The sequence below is a fragment of the Prionailurus bengalensis genome, chromosome B4, assembly GCF_016509475.1.
Source record: "Prionailurus bengalensis isolate Pbe53 chromosome B4, Fcat_Pben_1.1_paternal_pri, whole genome shotgun sequence".
NCBI classification, from domain to species: domain Eukaryota; kingdom Metazoa; phylum Chordata; class Mammalia; order Carnivora; family Felidae; genus Prionailurus; species Prionailurus bengalensis.
In genome coordinates, this window is record NC_057358.1 from 76,476,806 (window position 1) to 76,500,687 (window position 23,882).

Consider the following 23,882-nt stretch of genomic DNA (forward strand, 5'->3'; position numbering starts at 1 on the left):
AGGGACAGTTGACATGTATAATGATTTCTACAGCTTCCTAAGGAACCTTGTGACGCGGATATCTTGGCCCATGGTCTAGCCCATCCTACCCTCCCATTCTTTCCCTCTCAAATCATGCCCTAGCGGCTCTGCTCAGTCCCTGCTGTTCCACCTCACTCACTGCCTCCATTTGGGGGTCATAGGGCCTCAGAGCTGAGAGTTAAGTAGGAATCCGTGTATGTTTTTAAATATTGAATCTATTTCCCTACTGAAACAATACCCCAGCAAGGGACTCTTGCCTGGACTTTTGGAACACACTGCATCTGTAAATGGAGAACTTATCCTTTTTTTTTTTTTAATGTTTATTTATTTTTGAGAGAGAGAGAGTAGGGGAGGGGTAGAGAAAGAGGGAGACAGGGGATTCGAAGTGGGCTCCACGCTGACAGCAGAGGGCACGGTGTGGGGCTCAAACTCACGCACTGTGAGATCATGACCTGAGCTGAGTTGGACACTCAGCCGACTGAGTCACCCAGGCATCCCTGGAGAACTTACTCTTTATTATAGTTGAGAAATTCTATAATTAGTCCTTGCAGAATTTTAAATCACTTGAAAATTATAACCATGCAATTTATAAATGGAATGTTATAGCTGAAAGGCAACAAAGAGAACTCCTATTCTGAACCCTTCATTTTCAGATAAGGAAACAGAGATCCAGGTGGTAAAGGCAGTTTCTCCAAAGGTGGAGCCAAATTAGTCAGGGCACGCTAAGTACAATAATAAAAAGCCCCCAAATCTCAGTGCCGTACCATAATAAAAGTTTATTTCTTCCTCGTTGTCACAGTCCATTGTGGGTCAGTGGGCAATGAGGGAAGGGCTCTCTGCTTCTCAGAGACTTCATGGACCCATCTAGAAGGTCCACCTTTCCCTGGGGCTTCAGAGTCCTCCAGTGAGTCCTCCATATCTGGCAGCTGAGGACAGACCCTGGACAATCTCAAGGGATAATTTAGGAGCCAGATCCAGAAGAGGTATTCTTTACTCCCACGTACATTCTATTGGCCAGAACTCAGGTCCATGGCCCACATGGATGCAAGAGAGATGCAGAATATAGCAATGTGCCCAAGAAAAAGAAAAGAAAACGTGAATTTGGGATAAAACTAACTGATCTCTGTCCAGGAAGAATGAGTGAGGAGGAAGGGAGTGAATGTTTTTGGAATACTGACCAGAAGATTGCTGCTGGGTTTTTGTACATTAGTTGGCTCATTGGTTTATTTATTTATTTATTTCTATCGAAAAAATTTTGTTTGTTAATGTTTGTTTATTTTTGAGAGAGAGACCGAGCATGAGTGGGGGAGGAGCAGAGAGAGAGGGAGACAAAGAACCCGAAGCAGGCTGCAGGCTCCGAGCTGTCAGCAACGCACGAACAATGAGATCATGACCTGAGCCAAAGTTGGACGTTTAACCGACTGAGCCACCCAGGTGCCCCTAAAACCTCATTAAAATGGTAGTAAATTCACAAACCTTCAAGGACAAAGAAAATTGGAGAAAGCACAATAGCAACAAAATGTGGGACACTGGAAAGTGGATCGCAAATGTAACCGCTTGAGCTAACGGGGAGAGCTCACTCCTAAGGCGTTAGGAAAAGAAAGTCAGGAAGAACCACAATTAATGCTATGGAGTCCCCTAAAATTTCAGGAATTGATGGCAAAAACACTTCTGATACATGGCGAGTAGATGTGTCTCAAAAACAGAAGAATTATTCCTTTCAATAAATGATGCTCGAACACTTAGGTATCAATAGGCAAAAAAACAAAAGAAAAAAAGGATTCCAACCTAAACACCGTATACAAAAATTAATAAGGATAATAGACTTAAATGTAATGTGTAGAACTATACAATTTTCTGAAGAAAATATAGGAGAGTGTCTTTAGGACCAAGGGCTTGATGAAGAATTCTTATATATGACACCAAATGCATGAGCTATAAAAGAAGAAAATCAATGAATTGGACTTAATCAAAGCTAATTGGACTTAATCACTTTTACTTTGTGAAAAAGCTGGTTAAGAGGGTAAAAAGACGAGCTAAAAATAGAGAAAAGACACTAGTAAACTACACACCTAACAAAAGATTTGTATCGGAAATATGTAAACAACTCTGTGGGTCCCTGTGTGGCTCAATCCGTTAAGCATCCAATCGGCTAAGGTCATGATCTCATAGTTGGTGGATTTGAGCCCCTCATCAGGCTCTGCACTGACAGCGAGGAGCCTGCTTCAGATCCTCTGTCTCCTTCTCTCTCTACTCGTCCCCTGCCCATGCTCTCTCTCTCAAATATAAATAAACGTTAAAAAGAATATATGTAAAGAACTCTTAGAATCCTATGGTAAAAAAAACCCAAACAATCTAACTAGAAAATATGTAAAAGATCTGGAAACATTTCACTGAAGAGGATATACCAGTGGCAGATAAACACATGAAAAGATGTTAAACATTACTAGCCACTAGGGAAATGCAAACTAAGACCACGATGAGATATTCATACACACGTATTAGAACAATGAGAATTAAAAAAACATACTGACATCTTCAAATGCTTGAATGCAGAGAAATTTTGGATTCTCATATATTGTTGTTGAGAATGACAAATGGCATGGCCAAAATAGTTTGGCAGATTCCTTTTAAAAAACAACAAACAAAAGTACCTGACTGGCTCAGTAGGTAGAACATGCAACTCTTGATCTTGGGGTTGTCAGTTTGAGCCCCAAGTTTGGTGTAGAGATTACTTAAAAATAAAAAAAACCATATCTTTAAAAATAAAATAAATAAAGATAAAAAACAACAAACAAAACAAACAAACAACAAAAACTCCTAAGCATACACCAACTAGAATGTTTAAAATGAAAAAGACAGGGGTGCCTGGGTGGCTCAGTCAGTTAAGCATCTGACTTCAGCTCAGGTCATGATCTCATAGTCTTTGAGTTTGAACCCCGTGTAGGGCTCTGTGCTGACAGCTTAGAGCCTGGAGCCTGCTTTGGATTCCATCTGCCTCTCTCTCTCTCTGTTCTTCCCCCGCTCTCTCGTTTTCTCTCTCTCTCGAAAATAAATAAACATTAAAAATTTAAAAAAATTAAATGAAAAAGATAATAATAACAAATATTGATGAGAATGTGGAGAAGTTAGAACCCTCAGACATTGCTGGTGAGAATCTAAAATGGTACATCGTGGGGCGCCTGGGTGGCGCAGTCGGTTAAGCGTCCGACTTCAGCCAGGTCACGATCTCGCGGTCTGGGAGTTCGAGCCCCGCGTCAGGCTCTGGGCTGATGGCTCAGAGCCTGGAGCCTGTTTCCAATTCTGTGTCTCCCTCTCTCTCTGCCCCTCCCCCATTCATGCTCTGTCTCTCTCTGTCCCAAAAATAAATAAACGTTAAAAAAAAATTAAAAAATAAAATAAAAATAAAATAAAATAAAATAAAATGGTACATCGTATATGGAGAATAGTTAGCTGTTCCTCAAAAAGTTAGATGTAGAGTATGCTATGACCCAGAAATTACACTCCTAGTGTATATCCAAGGTAAATGAAAACACGTGTCTACACCAAAGTTTATATACGAATGTTCAGCTGCATTATTAATAGTAGCCCAAAAGTAGAAACAACCCATATGTCCTTCAACTGATGAATGGCTAAATACAATATGTTATAATGTGGTATATTTATATTATTTGGCAATAAAAAAGATGAAGTACTAATAAAATATGGATGACCTTCGAAAATATGCTAAGTGAAAGAAGCCAGTTGCAAAAGACCACATATTATATGATACCATATATAAAATGTCCAGAATAGGCAAAATTCTAGAACCAGAAAATAGTTAATGGTTACTTAGGAATGGGGCAGTGATGTGTGGAAAGGAAGAGTAAGGACTGACTGTTAATGGATACAGGGTTTTTTTTAAGGGGACAAAAGTGTTCTAAAATTAGATTATGGCTGGGTGCCTGGGTGGCTCAGCTGGTAAAGCATCTGACCCTTGATTTAGGCTCAGGTCATGATCTCACGGTTCATGGGATTGAGCCCCGAGTTGGGCTCCATGCTCTGTGCAGAGCCTGCTTGAGATTTTCTCTCTCCCTCTCTTTTTGCCCCTTCCCTGTGTTATCTCTCTCTCTCAAAAACAAAAAAAAAAACATTAAAAAAGATTGTGATGATGGTATATTCACATCCTCTAAATATACTAAAAAAATATTGAATTGTACACTTTAAATGGCAAACTCTATGTTGTGTAAGTTATATCTTAATAAATCTGTTTGAAAAAGAACAAAAATGAACATGCACTTACCATATGACCCACGCAATCATAATCCTGGGCATTTATACCAGAGAGAAGAAAATTTATATTCACACCTTTACATGAATGTTCATAGGGCTTTATTTGTAATAGCCGACAACAATTGGAAACAACCAAACTATCCTTCTTCAGGTGAATGGTTAAATGATAAAGTGTCACAGAACTAGATCCACACATACTAATGTTAATTTCCCAGTTTGGATAGTGCACTATAATCACGTAAGATGTAATCATTGAAGGCAACTGGGTGAAAGGTATATGGGGCCTCACTGAACCATCTTGGGACTTTCCGTGCACATATAATTATTTCAAAATAAAAAGTTAAAAAAAAATTTTTTTACATGTATTTATTTTTGATAGAAACAGAGCACAAGTGGGGGAGGGCAGAGAGACAAGGAGACACAGAATCCAAAGCAGGCTCCAGGCTCCAAGCTGTCAGCACAGAACCCAACGCGGGTCTTGGACCCACAAACCGTGAGATCATGACCTGAGCTGAAGTCAGATACCCAACTGACTGAGCCACCCAGGCGCCCCAAAAAGTTTTTTTTAAATAAAAGGAATTACTAGAGAATTGATGTAAGAAGCAGTTATACCCCCACTCTCATAACCACCCAATGCAGGCATATGACTGCTTCTCATGAATCCCAGAAGAAAGCGGAAAAGGTAAAATAGAGGATCTCTGGTCTAGGGAACACCAGCCCACTGGTGGCAAGGATAACCCCATGGCAAGCTTAAGTAAACATGTATACATTGAATATTGAAAACCTCAGATTTCCTGACCTATCACTTTCTAGATAACTGACATCCAGGATTATACCCTTTGACTGGGAGGGTTGAAGAGGCTTTTTGGAGGTGTTCTCTAGGGAAATGGCCCAGACAGAACACCAGCCAGTGAAGCCCATAGAGACAAGCCCCTCCACCAGCTCAGAGTTTATGATCAGATTCCTAGTGCCCCACTCATTTTTTTAATGGAAAATTTCATACATATGTGGAAGTAGAGAGAATGGTGTAATAATCTCCATGCACCTGCTACCCAGCTCCAACAATTACTAACGGAGAGCCAATCTTCTTTCTTGCATACCTCTACCCACAGTGCCTCCACTCTAAGTCTTGAAGCAAATCCTAGATGTCATATTTTACCTGTAAATACACAGATCTTTCTAAAGGTAAGGACTTTTTTTTTTTAATACAGCCACATATTACCTACAAACTTTAATAATAATTTCTTGGGGCACCTGGGGGGCTCAGTCGGTTAAGTGTCTGACTTTGGCTCCGGTCATGATCTCACGGTTCATGGGTTCAAGCCCTGCATCGGGCTCTGTGCTGACAGCTCAGAGCCTGGCGCCTGCTTTCGATTCTGTATCTCCATCTCTTTCTGCCCCTCCCCTGCTTGACTCTATCTCTCTCTCAAAAATAAATAAACATTAAAAAAAATTTTAAAAAGGAAAAGGTAATAATTTCTTTATATCAAATGTATTTAGTAAGTGATAAGATTTTCCCGATTGTTTCATAAATATATCTATTTTTACAGTTGGTCCACACCTGGCATTTGATTGATATGTCTTTCAATCTATAGTGACTCCCTCTTTTGTGTGCGTGTTTTTGGTTTTGTTTCTTTAGCCTTTATTTGTTGGAGAAATTAGATATATTCTCCTATAGAGTTTCCGATATTCTGAATTGTAGAAATCATTTAGTAAGTTTCTTGAACTTTGTATTCTATATGAATTGTCGGTTAGCTCTAGAGTCTTAATCAGATTCAGATTTGGTTTTGAGCAGGAAAACTACCTAGATGAGGATGTACTCTTCCTACTACATCCCATCGGGGGGACTATTTTTAAAATAGGATGGGTGACCCTAGCTCATCAGACATTTGAAGCAAGTCTCTAATATGAAAGAGTCCAAACAGCCTAGAAACAGAGGAGCAAAGACTCTGCAGGGAGAAGAAAGCATAAAAAATCATGAAACATTCATATTAAATATTAACATCCTCTAAGAAATAAGAGAGATAGTGCATCCATGAAACAAGCTATAAAAAGAATCTAGGTGGTGATTAAATGGATATTTACCATAAAATTCTTCCAACTTTTCTATATGTTTGGAAACTTTCATAATAAAATATTGGGTGAAAAGAACATTTAAAGAACAAAAAGAAGTCTTGGGAATTAAAAATATAATAGCAGAAATGAAACACTCTATAGAACAGTTAGAAGATGACATTGAGACAGTCTTCCACAGAGTAGAGCAAAGAAGGCAGGAATAGAAAATAGAAGACAAAAAAATAGAGTCCAGCCCCAAAGGTCTGATATCCGAATAATAGGAGTTCCAGAAAGACAAAGCAGAGAGAACGGAACCATCAATCTATTAAAGAACTATCAAAGAACTAATTCAAGAAAATTTCCCAGAGCTGAAGGGCTGATCAGGTGTGAAGTATAATGGATAAAGACAGTTCCCCATCATGATACAACTTGGTAAATTTTGAGAACATTGAGGAAAAAGAGGAAACCCTACATGTTCTTAGGAAGATTTCATGGAAGGGTTCAAGAATCATAATAGTGGATTTCTCAACAGCAACACTGGCAGCTAGAAGGCAATGAAACAATGTTTTGAAAATTCTGAAGGAAATTTATTTCCAATCTTTCATTTGATACACAGCCAAATGATTAATTAAGTGTGAACACAAAATGAAGACACTTCCAGACATGCGAGAAGCCAAAAACATGTTTTCCCATCAACTCTTCCTGAGGAAGCCGTTGGGAAAGGTTTTCCACCAAAATGAGGTAAGAACCGAGAAATCCATGGAGTCTAGAATGCATGTTTCTAATAGAGGAGAGTGGTGAAGGGTATTCCCTGGAATGGGGAGGCCCGAGGATTCCTGTATAACAGCTGAACAACAGATATTCGGAGCAACCAGTGCAGGTTAGAGAAATCAGAAGATTTGGAAAGATAATAAGGTGTCAACAAGATAAAACTGATAGAACATTTAATATATTTGGACATATTGAGAGGATATTTACCCATGTAAGTAGTAAAGATAAGTTATTAATAAGGACATAGGAAATTAAGCAAATGGACAATTAGCCACAATAACTGATTAACCTCCAGAAAAGCAAAACATTGTGCAAGAAAGGAAACCGTATACTACGTAGTTCAGCGTCGACAGGGTTTGTAGTCTTAATAAGGTAAACGTTGAATATTGATTAATTCACAATTATTGACAACCAGATCAAAAGGAGCCAGGGAGTGGGTGGAAGAGAAGTGTGTGTGTGTGTGTGTGTGTGTGTGTGTGTGTGTGTCTGCGCACACATTCATGCCCTTGATTTCCATCTCTCTCCCAGTTTGTTTTTCCCTCTGACTGCCATTTTATTTTCTTCTTCTAATGTATTTCCCATGCTTTCAATAATGCACACATATTAATTTTATAGTCAGAAAAGAAACCCCCCCCCCCAACACAGCTTATTACGAAGAAAAGGTTAGGAATGATGTCTCCAAGCATCCTCAGTTCCCCTTCTGAATTCACTACGGACTCAGCGTCTGTAAATTTTTCTAAATGTTATTTGAACCTACTTACATTTTCGGCATGTACCACTGCCTGGGCATAATGAGTTTCATAAGGTCACCCTACTATGCAAAGTATCCTTCCATAGAATCATAGAATCCTACCCTTTCCATTTACATCTTTCAAACCCAAGGGATTCCCTACATTCAAGAATTTTGTAAGGCGTGTTGAGGATAATGTGGCTGAGGCAAGGTCTGTGAAGGGAACAGTGGGGTGGAGGCCTGGAATGTTCTGGGGTTAGCGGAGGCAGAGGAGCTGGTGAAGAAACCTAGAAGAGAAGATGAAGAACCCCACCCTTTCCCTTACTAAGGACATGAAGGGAAGACAGATCTGTCAGGCTCCCTGGTATCTACAGGATGAAGTCCAAAGGGCTTCTGAAACATGAATATGCACATGACTCACCTGAACCTCTTGTTAAAATGCAGATCCTGATTCAGAAGGTCTGGGGTCTGGACTTCTGACAGGCTCCCAAGTAATGCCAAGGCTGCTGGCCCACGGAGCGGCCTTGAGTGGCAAAGATGATCCACAAGGTCCTCTAAACACTGGCCTGTTTCTCCAGCTTCATCTCCTCCGCCCACTCCCCTCCCCATTCTAACATCTCTATTCCAGCCACATTGAACCACTAATAGTCCCTGAATAGGCTGGGTGGGAGCTCCATGTCCTTGCACATGCTGTTCCCTATGCCTGGCATCTACCCCCCGTACCCCGGCAATTCCTACTTTTCTGAGACCCAGCTCATGTGTGTCCTCTTTTGTGGGACAGCACCACACGCTCTTCTTCAGAAAGAGTATTTCCCTCCCTCTACCTACATGAGTCTGTTACTGCCTTTATCATACAACATTGCAATTTTTTTCAGTTACTCGGAACTTACTGAAGGAAGTGACCATGTCCTGTCTTTGCGTCCCCAACTGCACGGTGCTGGCAGCTAAATAAATGCCACCTAACTGAATGAATGCTTGGTTTATAAAGAAGGAATAGGTTCTCAACAATGTACAGTTGTACCAAGAGGACGAACAAAGTAAGACTCGGGAAAGGATACTTCATGCACCAAGTAGGTGATACTTTGTCACTGTCACACTGCCAATTTCCTTTCCATCTGCCTTCCCTTCCTCCTTTCCTTCTTTCCTATCATTCTTCCTTCTTTGTTGTCTATTTATTCTTTGAATTTTTCTTTATAGTATAAATGTATTTTTTTTGAGAGAGAGGGTGCAAGTGAATGAGGGACAGAGAGAGAGGGAGAGAGAGAGAGAATCCCATAAAGGGGAAAGAGGGAGAGAGAGAGGGGGAGAGAGAGCAATTGGGCTCGTGCTTACTCAAAGCAGGGCTTGAGCTCACAAACTGTGAGATCATGACTTGAGCCGAAGTCCGACACATAACCGACTTAGCCACCTAGGCACCCCTATAGTATATTTTATTATCTGAGTTATGTAATTTTTCAATACAGAAAAATTGGTAAATCTAGATAAGCCACCAGAAAAGACCCAAAGTCTTATTCATCACCTGGAGATGACCACAATGAACATTTTAACGTATATCCACCTAGATTTTTTTCTTCTTCGTAAGCATACATAAAATATATGTGTGCATCTGTATATTTGATCAATATTAAGCAAATTAATGTTTTATGTATTACCCACTGAGCTTCAATGGAGCTATAGTCTCTTTTGGAGATAACACCGAAAGCCTACATTTCAGAACATTTTAAAAAATTTTAGATCTCTTTTGTATTAAATTAAACATTTTAATTCCAGTATAGTTAACAGTGTTATACCAGTACCAGGTATATGGTATAGTGATTCAGCAATTCTATATATTACTCAGGGCTCATCATGTTAAGTGTGCTCTTTATCACTGGTTCATTGCAGAACATTTGTAAGGAATACAAGCTAGTTAGTTTGTGGAATATCCCTTGATTTGGTTTTGTCTAGCATTTCCTCGTGTATCAGATTCAGGCTTTGAGTTTTTTGGTAGAAATTACATAAGTAGAATGCGTCCTTGATAATACATCATGCTAGAAGAGGCACACAATGTCAGTTATTGGGCCCTTCAAACACACACACACACACACACACACACACACACCAGGCCCTTGTTCAAGCTGTATCCTTTGTCTGAAAGGCCCTCTTTTCTCTTGCCTGCTTGAATAAAATGGACTCATCTTTTAAGATCCAGCTCAAAGTTCTCCAAGAAGACTTTTCTAACTCTTCATCTAACTATGCTAGTGTGGCACCTACCACATTACAGTCACTTTCCTGTCACCTCCATACCACTATGCTGAGTTCCCTGAGGACAGACTCTGTCTTAAGGTGGTAGACATGTGCTGTTTTTGGCCGATTGGCATTCAACATTCTCTGGGAGCCACACTCTGATTATCTTTTGGGGAAATATCCCTCATATTCCCTATCCCCATCAGTGAGTGCAGCTCAGGGATGAATATATGATCCGGGTCCAGTCACTCAGCACATTCCATCCCAGTGCCATAGGGACTGGTCCAGTGAAGAGCTTCTGAACCAAGGAGGTCCCGTCGGGCTCAACCAGGGCTTCTGCCACAGCTGCTGGCCAGGGAACTCACGGAACTCACACAAGAGCACTTCCATCACATTCCATTGGTCAAAGAACGGTGGGCATTGTTTTAAACTGCTCTGTTCTACCCTCTGGCCTCATGTCCCTCCCGAGGCCCCCAAAAGTTTCTTCCCACTACAACATCAGGCTTAGGTTTGAGGTCCAGAATCACATCTAAATCAAGTCTATGCGCATGTGAAGCTCCTCACATTTGGTTCCTTAGGTAAGGGTGTTCTTAATCTGAACTAAAGGCAAGTTATTTACCCCCACCCACCTACACACACACACAATGTACAGGAGCTGGACAGGCGTAGGACAACTACAATAGAGGCTCTGGCTCAAAAGGGAGAAAGGTGAGGTCCACCGCAGACATTGGTTATAGCAATTGTGAACTCCAGCTGGCTACCTGTTACCAGTTCCTTGACTAGGGCCCAGTATTGCTCCCTGGCAATGATCACCTGTGGCTCTTAACTCTACCCTCTGGCCTTCTGGTTTTGCCTTTGGAGTCACTTTCTTTTCTATAGGAAATAGCCCATATTACAGCTGAGTAGTTTTCTCAGCCTGCTTCCTGCCCTTAGAAGTCCAAGAGTCCAAAGGCCGCTTTTCACTTTGTATTATTTCTCTCCTTTGCAGGCTGAGCTGGTGGTGCTTCAACCAATACAAGTCTTATATATTCTGTCTTTTTGCTATGAATCTCACTGGAGTTCACTTCATCAGACAACTCGCACTCATAAGTCTCTCTGAGACAAGGCCCCCCCTGTCTTGGGCCCCCAGTGAGGCTGCCGAGGGAGTCTCTTCAAGATCTGTAGAAGCAGAGCGGCTGTGCGACAAATGCCTTGAAGACTCTAGGAGTACTTCTGTCTGTTTGAAAGATTCCATGGAGGCACCGTTTTAGATCTTTCTGAGGGCTTTTTAAGAAAATTAAATGTATTTATTTCAAGAGAGGGAGTGTATATGTGAGCAGGGGGTGGGGGCAGAGAGATAGGGAGAGAGGATCTTAAGCAGGCTCCATGCCCAGTGCAGAGCCCAAGGCGGGGCTCGATCCCTTGGCCGTGAAACGGTGACCTGAGCTGAAATCGAGACTCAAATGCTTGACCCACGGAGCCACCGAGGTGCCCCTCTGAGGGTTTAAGAGGACCTTACAATCATACTTCTGGCCTCGTCTTCCCCAGGAGACTGGGTTTTCCTGACAGTGTCCTGGGTTTGATCTTTGCCATGGGGCCCTTTATTATATTGAGAATTCTTAGCTAGCTCGAAAGACTGTCATGGCCTTTTTATACCTCCTCCAAATTCTGCTCAAAAACGGAACAATTTCTTCTTTAGCTTTCCTCTCACTATCTGTTTCTTATGATACGAAGCCAAAATAAGACAGTTGACGCTTTCAACGTTCCGCCTGGAAATCTTTCTAGCTAGCGACATCAGTTCGTCAGGTATTTTTCTATTTTTCGAGTTAGTGCAGCTAAAAGTCTTGCCGAAGTTTCTACCATGACACAAGGGTCTTTGTTCCTCCAGCTTCCAAGTACATTTTTCTCAACTTTCCCTTGAACTTTCACCTGCAGTCTCCTTCTCCTTGAAGCCCGTCTAGCCTTCCCTAACAGACTCATTGAGGTCTGGCCGGTGTCTTCTATTACCTGGAATGCCCAAGAAATGACAGATGTTTTAAGTTTTCCTATGGCAGCGTCTCCCTTCCCGCAACCAAACTGTGTTGCTGCAGAGCAAACTACTTTGAACTTAGTGGCATTAACTATTATGCTCGTGGTTTATGTGGATTAGGAATTGGGATGAGGCATACAGGGGATGGTTTGTCTATGCTCCGTGATGTCTTGGGCCTCAGCTTGGAAAATTCAAATGGCTAGGGGCTGAAATAGCCAAAGTTAGGGGATCTACTTCCAAAATGGCTTCTTCCCTCACATGGCTGCCACTTGATGGGCATGGCTGGAAGACTGGACCAGCCGGGTCTCTTGGCTAGAGCATCTAGCCTCCTTAGCATGGAGAAAAAGGAGCTAATAAAGAGGCGTAGAGCTCTGGAGGGACAGGATAAGGCTCACTTCTTTTGGCAAAGTTTTCCCAGAAAAGAAACCAGAGATCTTGGAGAAGGTTTGGGGTTAGTAGGCTGGGCAGAAAGGATCTTTGTGTGTATGAGTGTCTGTGTGTAGGTAGGTGTGTGTGTGTGTGTGTGTGTGTGTGTGTGTATGTAATCAGCAAGAGGGCAAACATAAGTTTGCTGGGAGTAGCCAGGCTTGAGTGAGAGCAGATGACATATGTGAAGCGGACCAGGTCAGCTCAGCTCTGTCATTTCTCCAGCCTAACTTAGGAGCCTGGGAATGTGAATGAAGAGCCTTGGTGCGAGGACCATCCCCAGGGGGTGCGGGTGACGGATGTGCTTGAAGGCCACCGCTTGAGACAGTAGCTGCCAGAAGGGAGCGGATGGTATAGTGGATTGTATAGTGATATCCAAGCAGAGATGTTCAAGTTCTAACACCCCGGTATCTGGGAAAGTGACCTTTTTCAGAAATAGGGTCTTTGTAGCCGTAATTCAAGACCTTGAGAAGAGATCATCATCCTGAATGTAGGGTGGGCCCTAAATCCAGGACAGGTAGCTTTATAAGAGAAAGGAGAGGGAGATTCAAGATGCAGAGACACAGGAGCAAAGGTCATGTGAAGACAAAGGTGGAGATGGGAGGGCAGCCACAAGCCAAGGAAATGATTGCTAGGAGTCGCCCGAAGCTAGAAGAGAGGCATGCAATGTGTTCTCCCCCAGAGCCTCCAAAAGGAACCAACCCTACTGATCCCTTGATTTCAGGCTTCTAGCCTCCACAACTGTGTGAGGATAACTCACTTCTGTTGTTTTCAGCGACCAGTTTGTGGTCATCTGTTACTCCAGCCCTAGGAAACGAAGGAAGAAGAATGAGTGGGCCGAAGACAGACCCAGTGGGGCTGAAGGGCTGGCTGGAAGCTGGAAGAGCTGAGGGAGCCCAGTGTTGCCGACCCCGCCTATGTAGCCGGCCCTCCCTCCCTTTCCACCAGTCTGCAAGGCTCAGCCTTTCATACGCTCTAGACCCTGACTCAGAACCTCACTCCCCTCACTGTTCCACATCTCAGCACCTGCTTCCCTGCCAGGGATGCTGTAAAGAGCGTTTGCTTGGGAGCATCAGCTGAGTAGTCAGGAGCTGTCGTCTACGTCTTCTGTTCTGCAACACCGTTTTCTCCCTCTCCTATCTTTGTTGTCTATGGAAGTGCTTAGTACACAGCGAGTGCTTAATACGTGTTGTTCATTCTCTCTTCAGGGTCCCCTCAATGTTGCCCTGCTCGTTTCCCTGCTAGAGCTGAATTTATACCAAAACCTTGTCACAGAGGAGGAGACTGTCTCCCACTGCTTCAGTGTGGTGTGTCCCCCTCCCACACGGCACCCTCGGCCCCAAGTTCCCTGAAGGAACTCGGCAGTGTAATCTCCACCCCACGTGCCTTCTGGTCCCACTCGCAGTCACTAACTCGTGTATAAACTTGGACAAATCACTGCACCTTCTGCTCCTTAGTTTCCTCCTCAGTAAAACCAACGGGTTGGCGCAGATCCATTCATCCCTCCGTTCATCCAAAAGGCATTATTGAGACTATTGGCCGTAAGTCCTGTGGATTCAAGGGTGAACAAGACACAGTTCATGCCTTCAAGGAGCTCAAGTGTCACAGAAGGAGATAGAAAGAGCGACTAAAATGTAACCAGGGTGGTACAGGGCAGGGGGGCTCCTAGGAGCGGTGAGTGAGGGTACCTGGGGGAAGGACTGAGAAAGGTTCCACAGGAGGGGTGACTCTTAAAGCTACTGCTCCTGGGGATCCTTCCAGCTACAACATAGGCCCTCCTTCTAGAGGAACAGATTTTGGGTCAAAATAAGGAGGCATCTTCTAACAGAACGACGCACAAAGGCTTCCCTGGAAGGTTTCCTATCTGGAGGCACCTCTGGTAGGGCTGTGACAGGTCCAGGGATCCCAAGAGCCTCTGCAAAGGGTATATACGGACAGGAAGATCAGTGTTTCTTTTTCCACATCAAGATAAATGTGGAGATTTAATTCACACTTAGCTATGCTGGGAGAAACAGCTCTGGTGTGAACTTTTCACATTGAATCTGAGTTAAACCTCACACACAGACTCCCCGGCCATCTGAGGCGACAAGCAAAAGGCAGGCCGAGGAAATGGTTCAGGTGTCATAATTTTATTCTTATCTCCTGTCAGTCACGGACCAGGAAGGTGAGGCCAGGGAAGGGAACAGGCGCGGACCCTGGGAAACTTGGAGGAGCTGAGGCCAAAAGGACTGTGTCTGGCGGTATGTCTGCCCTCAGTCACTTGGGAGAAAGCTCTGGCTGCCGGGTGGTGCAGGGTGGTGTCCAGCAGACAGGTGAACAGTGTCCCAGAGATGTGACGATGCTTGGACTAAAGGGATCAGTCGGAGGCCGAAGAGGAGAGAGGTCTGAGAAGAGCCGAGAGTGAAAACCAAATCCTGCCTGAAACAGGCCACACACAGCCCTTATGCTTCTTCCCTGCAGAACCAGACCCTGCTTTTCCTCAGGCGGCCACCGAGGGGCAGCAAAGGGCTTGTGTGAAATCCAGCACCCCCCCCCCCCACCCCCCCCCCCCCCCCCACCGGGCGAGCTGATAGCTCCTGGACTTGTCCCCAGGAGGCTGAGGGAGCAAGAGGCAGAGGCTTTTAACATACGGGTATCTGTTGGATCTTGACTCCCCTGAGATTCCTGGGCTTCCACGGGCAACACAGGAGCCACACATGCACCTGGGAATTGGGGCAGGAGTCCGGGGAATTCCCTGTGCCTCCCAGGCGCCCAGCTACAATCCCAGGAGAAGATCTCTTGATCTGTCTTCCTCCGACTTCATCACAGATGGTCAGATTCCTGGCTGCCTCCAGCTCTGTAAAATCCAACTACCCCTTCCTGGGCCCAGCCCCACCCTTGCCAAAAATGTATGGGGCCAGCGGTCTCTCCTCTCTGCAGCTTGTGGCACCTGGTCAGCTCAGGTTTCTCCTAATCCCACATTCCTGTAACACCTTCCCCCACCCCCTTCCTCCTTCCAAGGCCCATCCAGGTGTTCTTGGGGCTCTTTCTGGCCTTGATGCAGCGGGGACGAGGGCACCGAGCCCTGACTCTGCTGCCAGCTCACTGTGTCCCGGATCCCTCCCAGGACCCAGAGCGGGAGACTGGACAGCACACGCTGCTTTGAGAATGCCAAGTTGCCCAGTCATGTTGTTTGTTGCTGAGGGCTTACCTCCTCCCCCAAGCTTTTGGAGCCCAGCCTTGGATAAGCTTCTCAATCCTATTTCTGCAAAAACTGTCCCAGGAAGAGGAGGACTTGGACAGGAGGATTCTGGGAAACATGACCAAGGCCCAGGCTGAGAATAGCAGCCAAGGAGTGGGGGAGTGACGCCTCTGGAGCTAGGACCAGAGCTCAGGAGAGGAAGTGAAGAAAGGTAGCAACTGCATAAGGAAGTCAGTGCAAGTAAGTGTTCTGGCACCTCTCTGGCCATGGTCTTCCATCTTGCTGATACGAAACTAATCACAGCTTAATACCATGAGCCATCGGCAGTGAGGCCGTGAATCAGAAATCAGATTCCGGTTTCCCATCTTGTGCCCAGAAGGTGGCAACTACAAAGTACAAAATTTGATGGTGGTAGTGGGGGGAGGGGGAGGCCAGGGGCGGCACTGAGGCCAACAAATCTCCAGAGCTGTCAGGGCCTGACTGCCCAGTCTCATTCCAGCCCCAACCTTGTCTGTCAGCTGTATGACCTTGGACTCGTTACCAGTCCCCGCAATCGCCTCAGCTTTTCCCTCTGCAGTCGGTATATGCAGGCTACTCCCTTTATAGGATTGTTTTCACGGACTGACTTAGACCAGCACAGAGTAGGCATCCCAGCCATGCTCCCAGTTGCCTTTGTCTCATCCACCAACACCACCATCTGTTCTTGGTTCCCTCTGTCCTCAAATACCCAAGGTGGAACAAAATTTCAAATGCTTCTGCAGTGTGTTTTGGAAGCTGGCAACAGGAAGGGCGGAGAGGGAAGAGTCAAAACAGACAGGTAACATACCTAGTCACTCCCTCCAGGAGCAAACAGAGCCCCCAGCACAGGGGAGAGAGGCGAGCCCTGGAGGGAGAGGCCAAGGGAAGGTGCAGGTATCTGAGCCTCCCTGACTCCACCCAGTAACTTTCCACTGGCCCAGAGTCGGCTGCTGGGTGCCGGCTACACACTTCCCCCAGGTGTGGCCCCCTGGTCCCCTCCCCAGCAGGGCCTGCAGGGGGCCGGGTGGCTGACGCACACCCTGGTGGAGATCGCAGCCGCCTGGAGGCTGATAAGGAGACCCGACTTCATCACATGGGACCAGCTGGAGGGATTGGCCCTGGCTGTTAGCATCAGCTGAACAGCTTCCAGATTGGAGAGATAAGGAGATAAGGAATGGAGGGGGCTTAGGACTCTGGGCTGAATGGCCGGAGAAGCCAGGGGGAGGGACATGGGGGCACTGCCAGCTGAGGCCTCAGGAGGCCTGGCAGCAGATGGGGGAGAGTTTAGGAAATAAGAAGGGCACAAAGGCCGTGGGGCAGGGCAGGATTCCCTCCCACGGGGACTTGTTCAGCAGCTAGAATAACCCTCCCTCTCCAGGAACCTCCAATCCTCTAGGGCCCAAGCACTCCACTCAGCCTCAGGCGTGGGGTCGGGGGCAGCCCAGGGGATCAAGAGAAGAGGATGTGGGAATATGGGTCTCAGTCCTGCCAACCTCAAACACCCCCAGGGAGATGAAGGTCTGGGTGAATGGGTGCTACTACAGAGCCCACGCCTCTCGGCAGGCTGCTGACTCCCACCTCCCTTACAGCCCCAGGACAGGTAGGTCCCCACTTAGGAGCAGAGCCCCCTGTCCCCACCTCCTGCCCCAACAGTGCTCCATCATGGCCCAGGAAGCTAAACCAAGGCAAGTGCAGATGGCGCTGGTATCCTGTCCCTCTCCCATTGCCCTTGGCCCCAGGGCTCAAGTGCCGAGAACAAGCTGCTAGTCCCAAAGCTCAGAGAGGACTGGCAGTCTGAGACAACCATTTGGTCCCCCCACATCCCCCCACCCTGCAGAGCAGCCTCGCCTCGTTGCCCAGCTGTCCTCCCGCCCCCTTCCTTACAAGGGTCAGTGCCTGATCTGGAAGGAAAGAAGGGAGGAGTGGATTGGACACAGGACAGTGTGCCCCAAGGTCACACAGCTGTGGCAGTCTTAGGAGGAACTCTGGTGGGGTGCAGGCCTCAGTCAGGCTTCCTGGGGTCCCTTTCCCACATCTGGAATCCTGTCGGGCTCCTCCCACTCGTTCTGTGGGTCCTCAAACCCAGGGGAGCCTCCAGCCTTGACTGTCCACTTTGGGAGATGTAACTGGGGGGAAGGGGCAGCACAGGGGATGGTGTGACCTCAGTTCCACAGGGCCCCTGGTGGTTGGGTACAAGCTGCAGAGGGTGAGGGTGTGAGTGTCGGGCTGAGGGGAGGCCACAGGATGGGCTGGCAGCTAGTTTTATATCTGGGCTTGCAGGAGCACAGGGAGGGTCAGAGGACCAGCAAGGGGGACATTCTTTGAAGGAAGGAAGGAAGGAAGGAAGGGCTCCTCATTCCCGGTTGGTGCCAAAAAGCTGCAGGAAGAAGGTGAAGATGTAGATGATGTCTAGGTAAATGTTGAGGGCTCCAAAAATATACTCCTCAGGGCTCAGTGAGTGGCGTCGGTTACCCATCAGCAACTGGGTGTCAAATGCCAGGAACTGCGGGAAGGGGGAAAAGAAAGAAGTCAGAAAGTCCATCACTCTGACACTGACCAAGGGGGCCCAGTGTCCCCCCCCCCCAGGCCCTCTCTGATTTTGTTACCATCATGTACAGTTTGGCCACTCAGTGACCCTCCTGGAACAGCCCGAATCTGGAACTTTCCCAACACCTTCCATCTCTAATTAACACCTGTTTCCCAAGCACCTACTATGTGCCAAGCACGGGGAAATAGTAAAGAACAAGACAGACAAGATCCCCGACCTCATAGAGCTTAGAGTCTAGAGGGGAACTAGTTATTAGTATGAGTGTAACCAAAGAGAAATGCGAAGTGCCACAGGGGGGTGGCCGGTAATAAGGAACCCGACCCATGTGAGTTTGACAGTGAGCTTGGGAAGGCTTCCTGGAGGAGGGGACCTTCAAGCTGAGGCCTAGTCCTCTCACCATTGCTTCAGAGCCCTGCCCTTAGAAGATGAGGGAATGCTTCATGTAACGGTGAGGAGAAAACAGGTACTTCTTCTGTGTTTTGCAGAAATTAGCCCACTTAGTCCTAATAACGTTCCTCGAGTAGGGATTATTCCCAGAGGAAATCGAGGCCCAAAGATATTAAGTTCTCGCCTGAGGTTACACAGCTGGGAAGTAGCAAAGCGAGGATTTGAACCTGAGCAGGCCGGCACCAGGGCCCCCACGCTTAGCCATTCTGTTCCACTGTTCATGGGCAGCACCAGGGGTTAATGTGTCTCCTGCCAGGAAACACTTTCTCCCCAGGGCACCTTCTTGGCCTCATGGACCAGGAACAGTTATTCCCTTAGAGGCAGCTCCTCTCTGCCACCCTGCTGCCCCCTTACCAGACCTTCCTACTGTCGACACTGATTCCTACTCCTCCCACTTAGCTATTCTCTGGGGTCCAAGAATAGGAAGCAGAACGGCCGCTAGAAATGGCATATGACACTTCCCAGGCATGGTGTAGTTTTCTGGGAGAATGAAGCCAAAAAGTTCCACTAGCGACCCAAAGGTTATGAGCCACTGGTCGACCTGGGATTGGGATTCTTAAAATGCATTCACATTCTTGTTAACCGGGCTGTGCCCGGCTCTTCCGTTAACTCGTGTGTGGAAGACCTGTGTTCCTTGGGTCCTCTGGAACGTTCATTAGGCAATAAATACGTGTAGGGCAAGAGTTGGTGCAAGCGATTTGCTGGCAGAGACAACACCATGTCTGCCTTCTGGGCTCACCGCTTAGTGGGGAACACTTCCAGACGATTGCAGTAAAACTCAGAGGGCACCTGGGGTGGCTCAGTCAGTTGAGCGTCAGACTCTTGATTTCAGCACAGGTCATAACCTCATGGCTTGTGGGATCGAGCCCCGCATCTGTCTCTGTGCTGTCAGTACAGAGATGCTCTCTCTCTGTCTCTCTCTCTCTGCCCCCCCCCCCCCCCGCTTACTCTCTCTCTCTCAAACTAAATTCATAAACATTAAAAAAAAAAAAAAGAAACCTTGGTAAATTCCATTATTAGGGCTGCTTGAGCAGGAGGAAGGTAGCGCAGGAGAGGTGACATTTTGCCTGGGCCTCAAAGGATTAGTAGGAGTTTGCTACATAGAGAAGGCATGGGGAGGCGCGGGCCATGGTATGAAAAGTGAGGAATTCGGTGCGGCAGAAGCAGTGAGGCAAAGGGACAGAAAGAAAGGGACTAGAGCTCAAGGGCCAGAGGCTCCAATACGGAACAGCTCCAGCATGGGGGGACATCAAGGCATGACCCCCTCAAAGGTGGGGAGGGGGGGTGATTATGAGCACGGGCTTGGAAGTCTGCCCGACCTGGACTGCAGCCTCAACTCTGCTCCTCACTAGCTCTGGGACCCTGGGCAAGGCAGCCTCCCTGAGCCCAGGTCTGTAAAAGGGAGTTGAGTGTGCTTGCCTCCTGAGGCTGTGAGAATAAGATAATGCACACCAAGTGGCTGGCACGGTGCCTGACACGTGGTACGAACTTAATGGACGTGAGCTATTAATGTGGCTTTATAGTTGTTACATGCAGAAGGAGGGGTGCCCCCTTGAGAACACGTGTATGCTGCTGCTGAGAGCCAGGTGTCTCCAACAGCTCATCCAGGAGGCGGAAATGTTACTAGGGGACGCTACGCAGCCTTAACAGAAGGAACGCGGAGAGCCACAGCCAGGGCTGAGGGGGGGTTGTGCCAGGCACGTCAGGTTCCCTGAGCTCAGCAGCATTGAGGGAACGGTGCATGAGACCGCAGGACTGGAGTCGGACCGCTCGGGTTTGAGTGCCGGTTCCACCCCTCAGTAACCATCACCCACTTGACCTCAGTGTCCTCCTCTACCAAGTGGGACAGTAATAATGACCACACTATGGCACGGTTTTGAGGGTAAGTAGATGTATGCGGCCTCAATGCTTATTGTTCTTTCGTATCCTGTCACTTCATTCTACTCGGCTCCTCCTGAACAGGATTCGGATTCTCACATAAATTTGCCCTCTAAAGAGAGAAAGCGCAAGGAGAGGGACCGACTTGAATGCTACAGGCTGCTTAGCAGTCATGCTGCCAGCATAAGTTAATAAATTGCTGATCTGGCTTATCAATCAGTGGCTTGCTTGGTTGATTTCTCAGAGCCTGGTCACCCCTGGGTGAGCTAATGAAATTGACTCTCTCAACCTAGAAGGCTCGGACCCAACCGGGTCTGGGGGGTGGCTCCTCCAAGGAGCACCCACCCAGGAGGCCTCCTACAGCAGCCAGCAGGCTTTGCTCTTGGAAGGAGGAGGAATGAAGTGATTTCCGCCCCTGCCCTTGGCCTATAGCCACGGATGCTTATCTACGTGGTGCTCTCTGGGATAGCCTGCCCCAGATTCCAATACCATTGCACCTGTCGCTGCAACCTCATGCCTGCGAGTCAGCTGCAGGCTTTCCCTCATTTAGTCCCACCAATATTTATTGAGCACCTACTATGTTCCAAGGAGCTTGCCTTCAGAGAATTGACAGTCTAATGAAAGCAAATTATCAGACATTACATTATGAGCATGCATTCATTCCAGGGGCAAGTAGCCCGATAATCTTGGGTGTTGGTAAGCATCGTTAACTAACGTTTTGGTTGGGAGTGGATATCTTGGTTATAGTTAACATCTGGCAGCTAAGATCTCAGCTGGTTTGACCGCTGACATCTGAAAGGACACGGGTACTTCCTAGAGTTGGTGGCCAGCTGAACACAAGAGGAGGAGCATGTGGGAGGAGGAGCATGGGTTAGGGGCAAGAGGCAGGAGTGGGTCTAGGAGCCTATTAATTTACATCTGAGTTGCCCTTTCACACACTAATCCTTTATCTCATTTCTGTCGCCCAATATGCCCTGGGAGGTGGGAATTACTATCACTATTTTACATACAAGGAAAGGAGTCTCAGAGCCAGTGAGTGGCTTGCTGATGGTCATTTTTCTTCCGTGCCGGGGGACATCAAGGCATGACCCCCTCAAAGGTGGAGAGATGGGGGCGATTATGAGCACGGGCTTGGAAGTCCGCCTGACCTGGATTGCAGCCTCAACTCCGCTCCTCACTAGCTCTGGGACGCTGGGCGAGGTAGTGACCATCTGTCTCCTACTCTGATAGAGAAGTAGGCAGAGTGGGCTTGCAGGGGGAGGGGGCATGCACAGAGGGCAGAGGAGCCAAAGGCAAACTTTCCTGGCTCACCCTGTTGGCTGGGCCCCCTGGCCACACACTTGGCCTGACCCTGCTGTGTCCAGGACCTGGGCTTATGTCTTTTGTCCTCCCAGAGGTGAGGCTGGGGGAGCCATGCCATGGAGAGGCCAGCTCAGAGCCAGCAACAAACAGGCACCGGATGCAAAACGCTGGCCTTACAATGTGTTGAGTCAGCATAAAAAAATAGCTCGTGGACCATGTCCATCCTACAGAAATGCCAGCATGAGTGTGCAAAACAGCACGCCCAAGGCCATTTACAGCAGCGCTGGTTCTAACAGTGAAATACTGGAAACCCTAAACTCTCAACTAGGAAATGGTTAAATAAACTACGGGCAGCAGCACCAAGGCAGAAACATCTCTGATATACGCTATTATTAGAAAAGAACAAGCTGCACAAAAATCTGCCTCATACGATCCCCTTTCTGTAATAACAACAAAAAACTCACAAAACTGTATGTCATACAAGCCTATATAGCAAATACCTATAAAATGCATGTAGAAAGGTCCAGAAGGAGACAACTGATCGCAGCACTTACCACTGGGCAAGGCAGCGAAGGGCAAGCAAATAGCATTTGCTTTATCTACATACTGTAAGATTTTAAAAACTGAAATATGTGAACAAATGTCTTCATACTTTATTTAATTAAAAAGTTTTATTTTTATTTCATTTTCTATTCTTAGGGAAAGAGAAAGCATGAGCAGGGGAAGAGGGGCAGAAGGAGAGAGAGAGTTTCAAGCAGGCTCCCTGCTCAGCATGGGAGCCCGACACAGGGCTCGATCCCACAATCCTGGGATCATGACCTGGGCCGAAATCAGGAGTCGGACGCTCAAACTACTGAGCCACCCAGGCGCCCCTAATAAGAAATTTTTAAAAGAGAGATTAAAGTAACACACAAAAAAGTTGCTGAACCTTCTGAGGAATCTGGGGCACAAAGAGTGTGAGGGACTTGCCCACCTCACACAGCCAAGAGGACAGCTCAGATCTTCTGACCTCAAATCCCGTTCTCCTTCCAGCATGTGACACTGCTCTGGGATCCGGTGTGTGTGTGTGTGTGTGTGTGTGTGTGTGTGTGTGTAGAAGGCTGGAAGAGGTGGAAAGAGAAGCACAGAGCTCAAGGCTAGCTGAGGCTTCCTGGAGGGCTACAGGGAGCACTGGGCCCATCTGGCCCTGCCACCACTTTCTGGGCTAGAGGGTGAGCCTGGGCTTCGAGGATTCTGTAGGAAGAGGCCGCCAGCCTCAAGCCCTGTGCCTTTAAAGGCTGGGATGCAGGACAGGGTAAGGGAGTAGGGGAGCGGAGGAGAGGCACTGAGTGGAGACCTGGGTCCATTTGTGGCCTGGTACCAACAGAAGTTATTTCTCTTGTCTTTACTGACCTGAGTGTCAAAAGTTTAAATGGTTCAGACAACGTCTGCACGCAGCTTACATCTTCGGGAGCACCTCTAGGCAGCCACTGAAGGAACAGGGTCTGGCAGGTATGTGAGCCAGAAGGCCTACCCCAGGATAAAAGGGAAGCAGCGTATGGAAGTATGTGGAAGAGCCCATGTGTGGTCCTCTGAGGTAGGGCTTGAGTGTAATACGGTGCTTAAGAACATGGACTGGGGAGGGGCACCTGGGTGGCTCAGTCGGTTAAGCATCCAGCTTCGGCTCAGATCATGATCTCACGGTTCGTGGGTTTGAGCCCCGCGTCAGGCTCTCTGCTGACAGCTCAGAGCCTGGAGCCTGCTTCAGATTCTGTGTCTCCCTCTCTCTCTGCCCCTCCCCTGCTCACACTCTGTCTCTCTCTGTGTCAAAAATAAACATTAAACAAAATTAAAAACAAAAAAAAAGAACATGGACTGGGGAGGTATGCCTGGGTGGCTCAGTCGGTTAAGCATCCGACTTCAGCTCAGGTCATGATCTCATAGTCTGGGGGTTCAAGCCCCTTGTCAGGCTCCGTTCTGACAACTCAGAGCCCAGAGCCTGCATCAGATTCTGTGTCTC

General features: G+C 47.0%; 1 protein-coding gene and 1 long non-coding RNA gene across 3 annotated transcripts in view; both read right to left on the reverse strand.

The window, feature by feature from the left end:
• Positions 1 to 236: 236 nt before the first annotated feature.
• Positions 237 to 17,598, reverse strand: LOC122473368. The gene is made up of 3 exons (XR_006294652.1): positions 16,789 to 17,598; positions 8,634 to 8,644; positions 237 to 247 (listed from the first exon to the last, which is right to left on the reverse strand). It is a non-coding gene; the product is annotated as an uncharacterized LOC122473368 (long non-coding RNA).
• A 355-nt stretch (positions 17,599 to 17,953) lies between these two features.
• FAIM2 (Fas apoptotic inhibitory molecule 2) overlaps positions 17,954 to 23,882 on the reverse strand; it is a 30,730-nt gene continuing 24,801 nt past the window's right edge. For both annotated transcript variants that reach the window (XM_043563835.1, XM_043563836.1), the window contains one exon: positions 17,954 to 18,211. In XM_043563835.1, the coding sequence (XP_043419770.1) occupies positions 18,062 to 18,211 (150 nt within the window). In that variant the 3' untranslated portion in view covers positions 17,954 to 18,061. The remainder of the gene's footprint in view (positions 18,212 to 23,882) is intronic.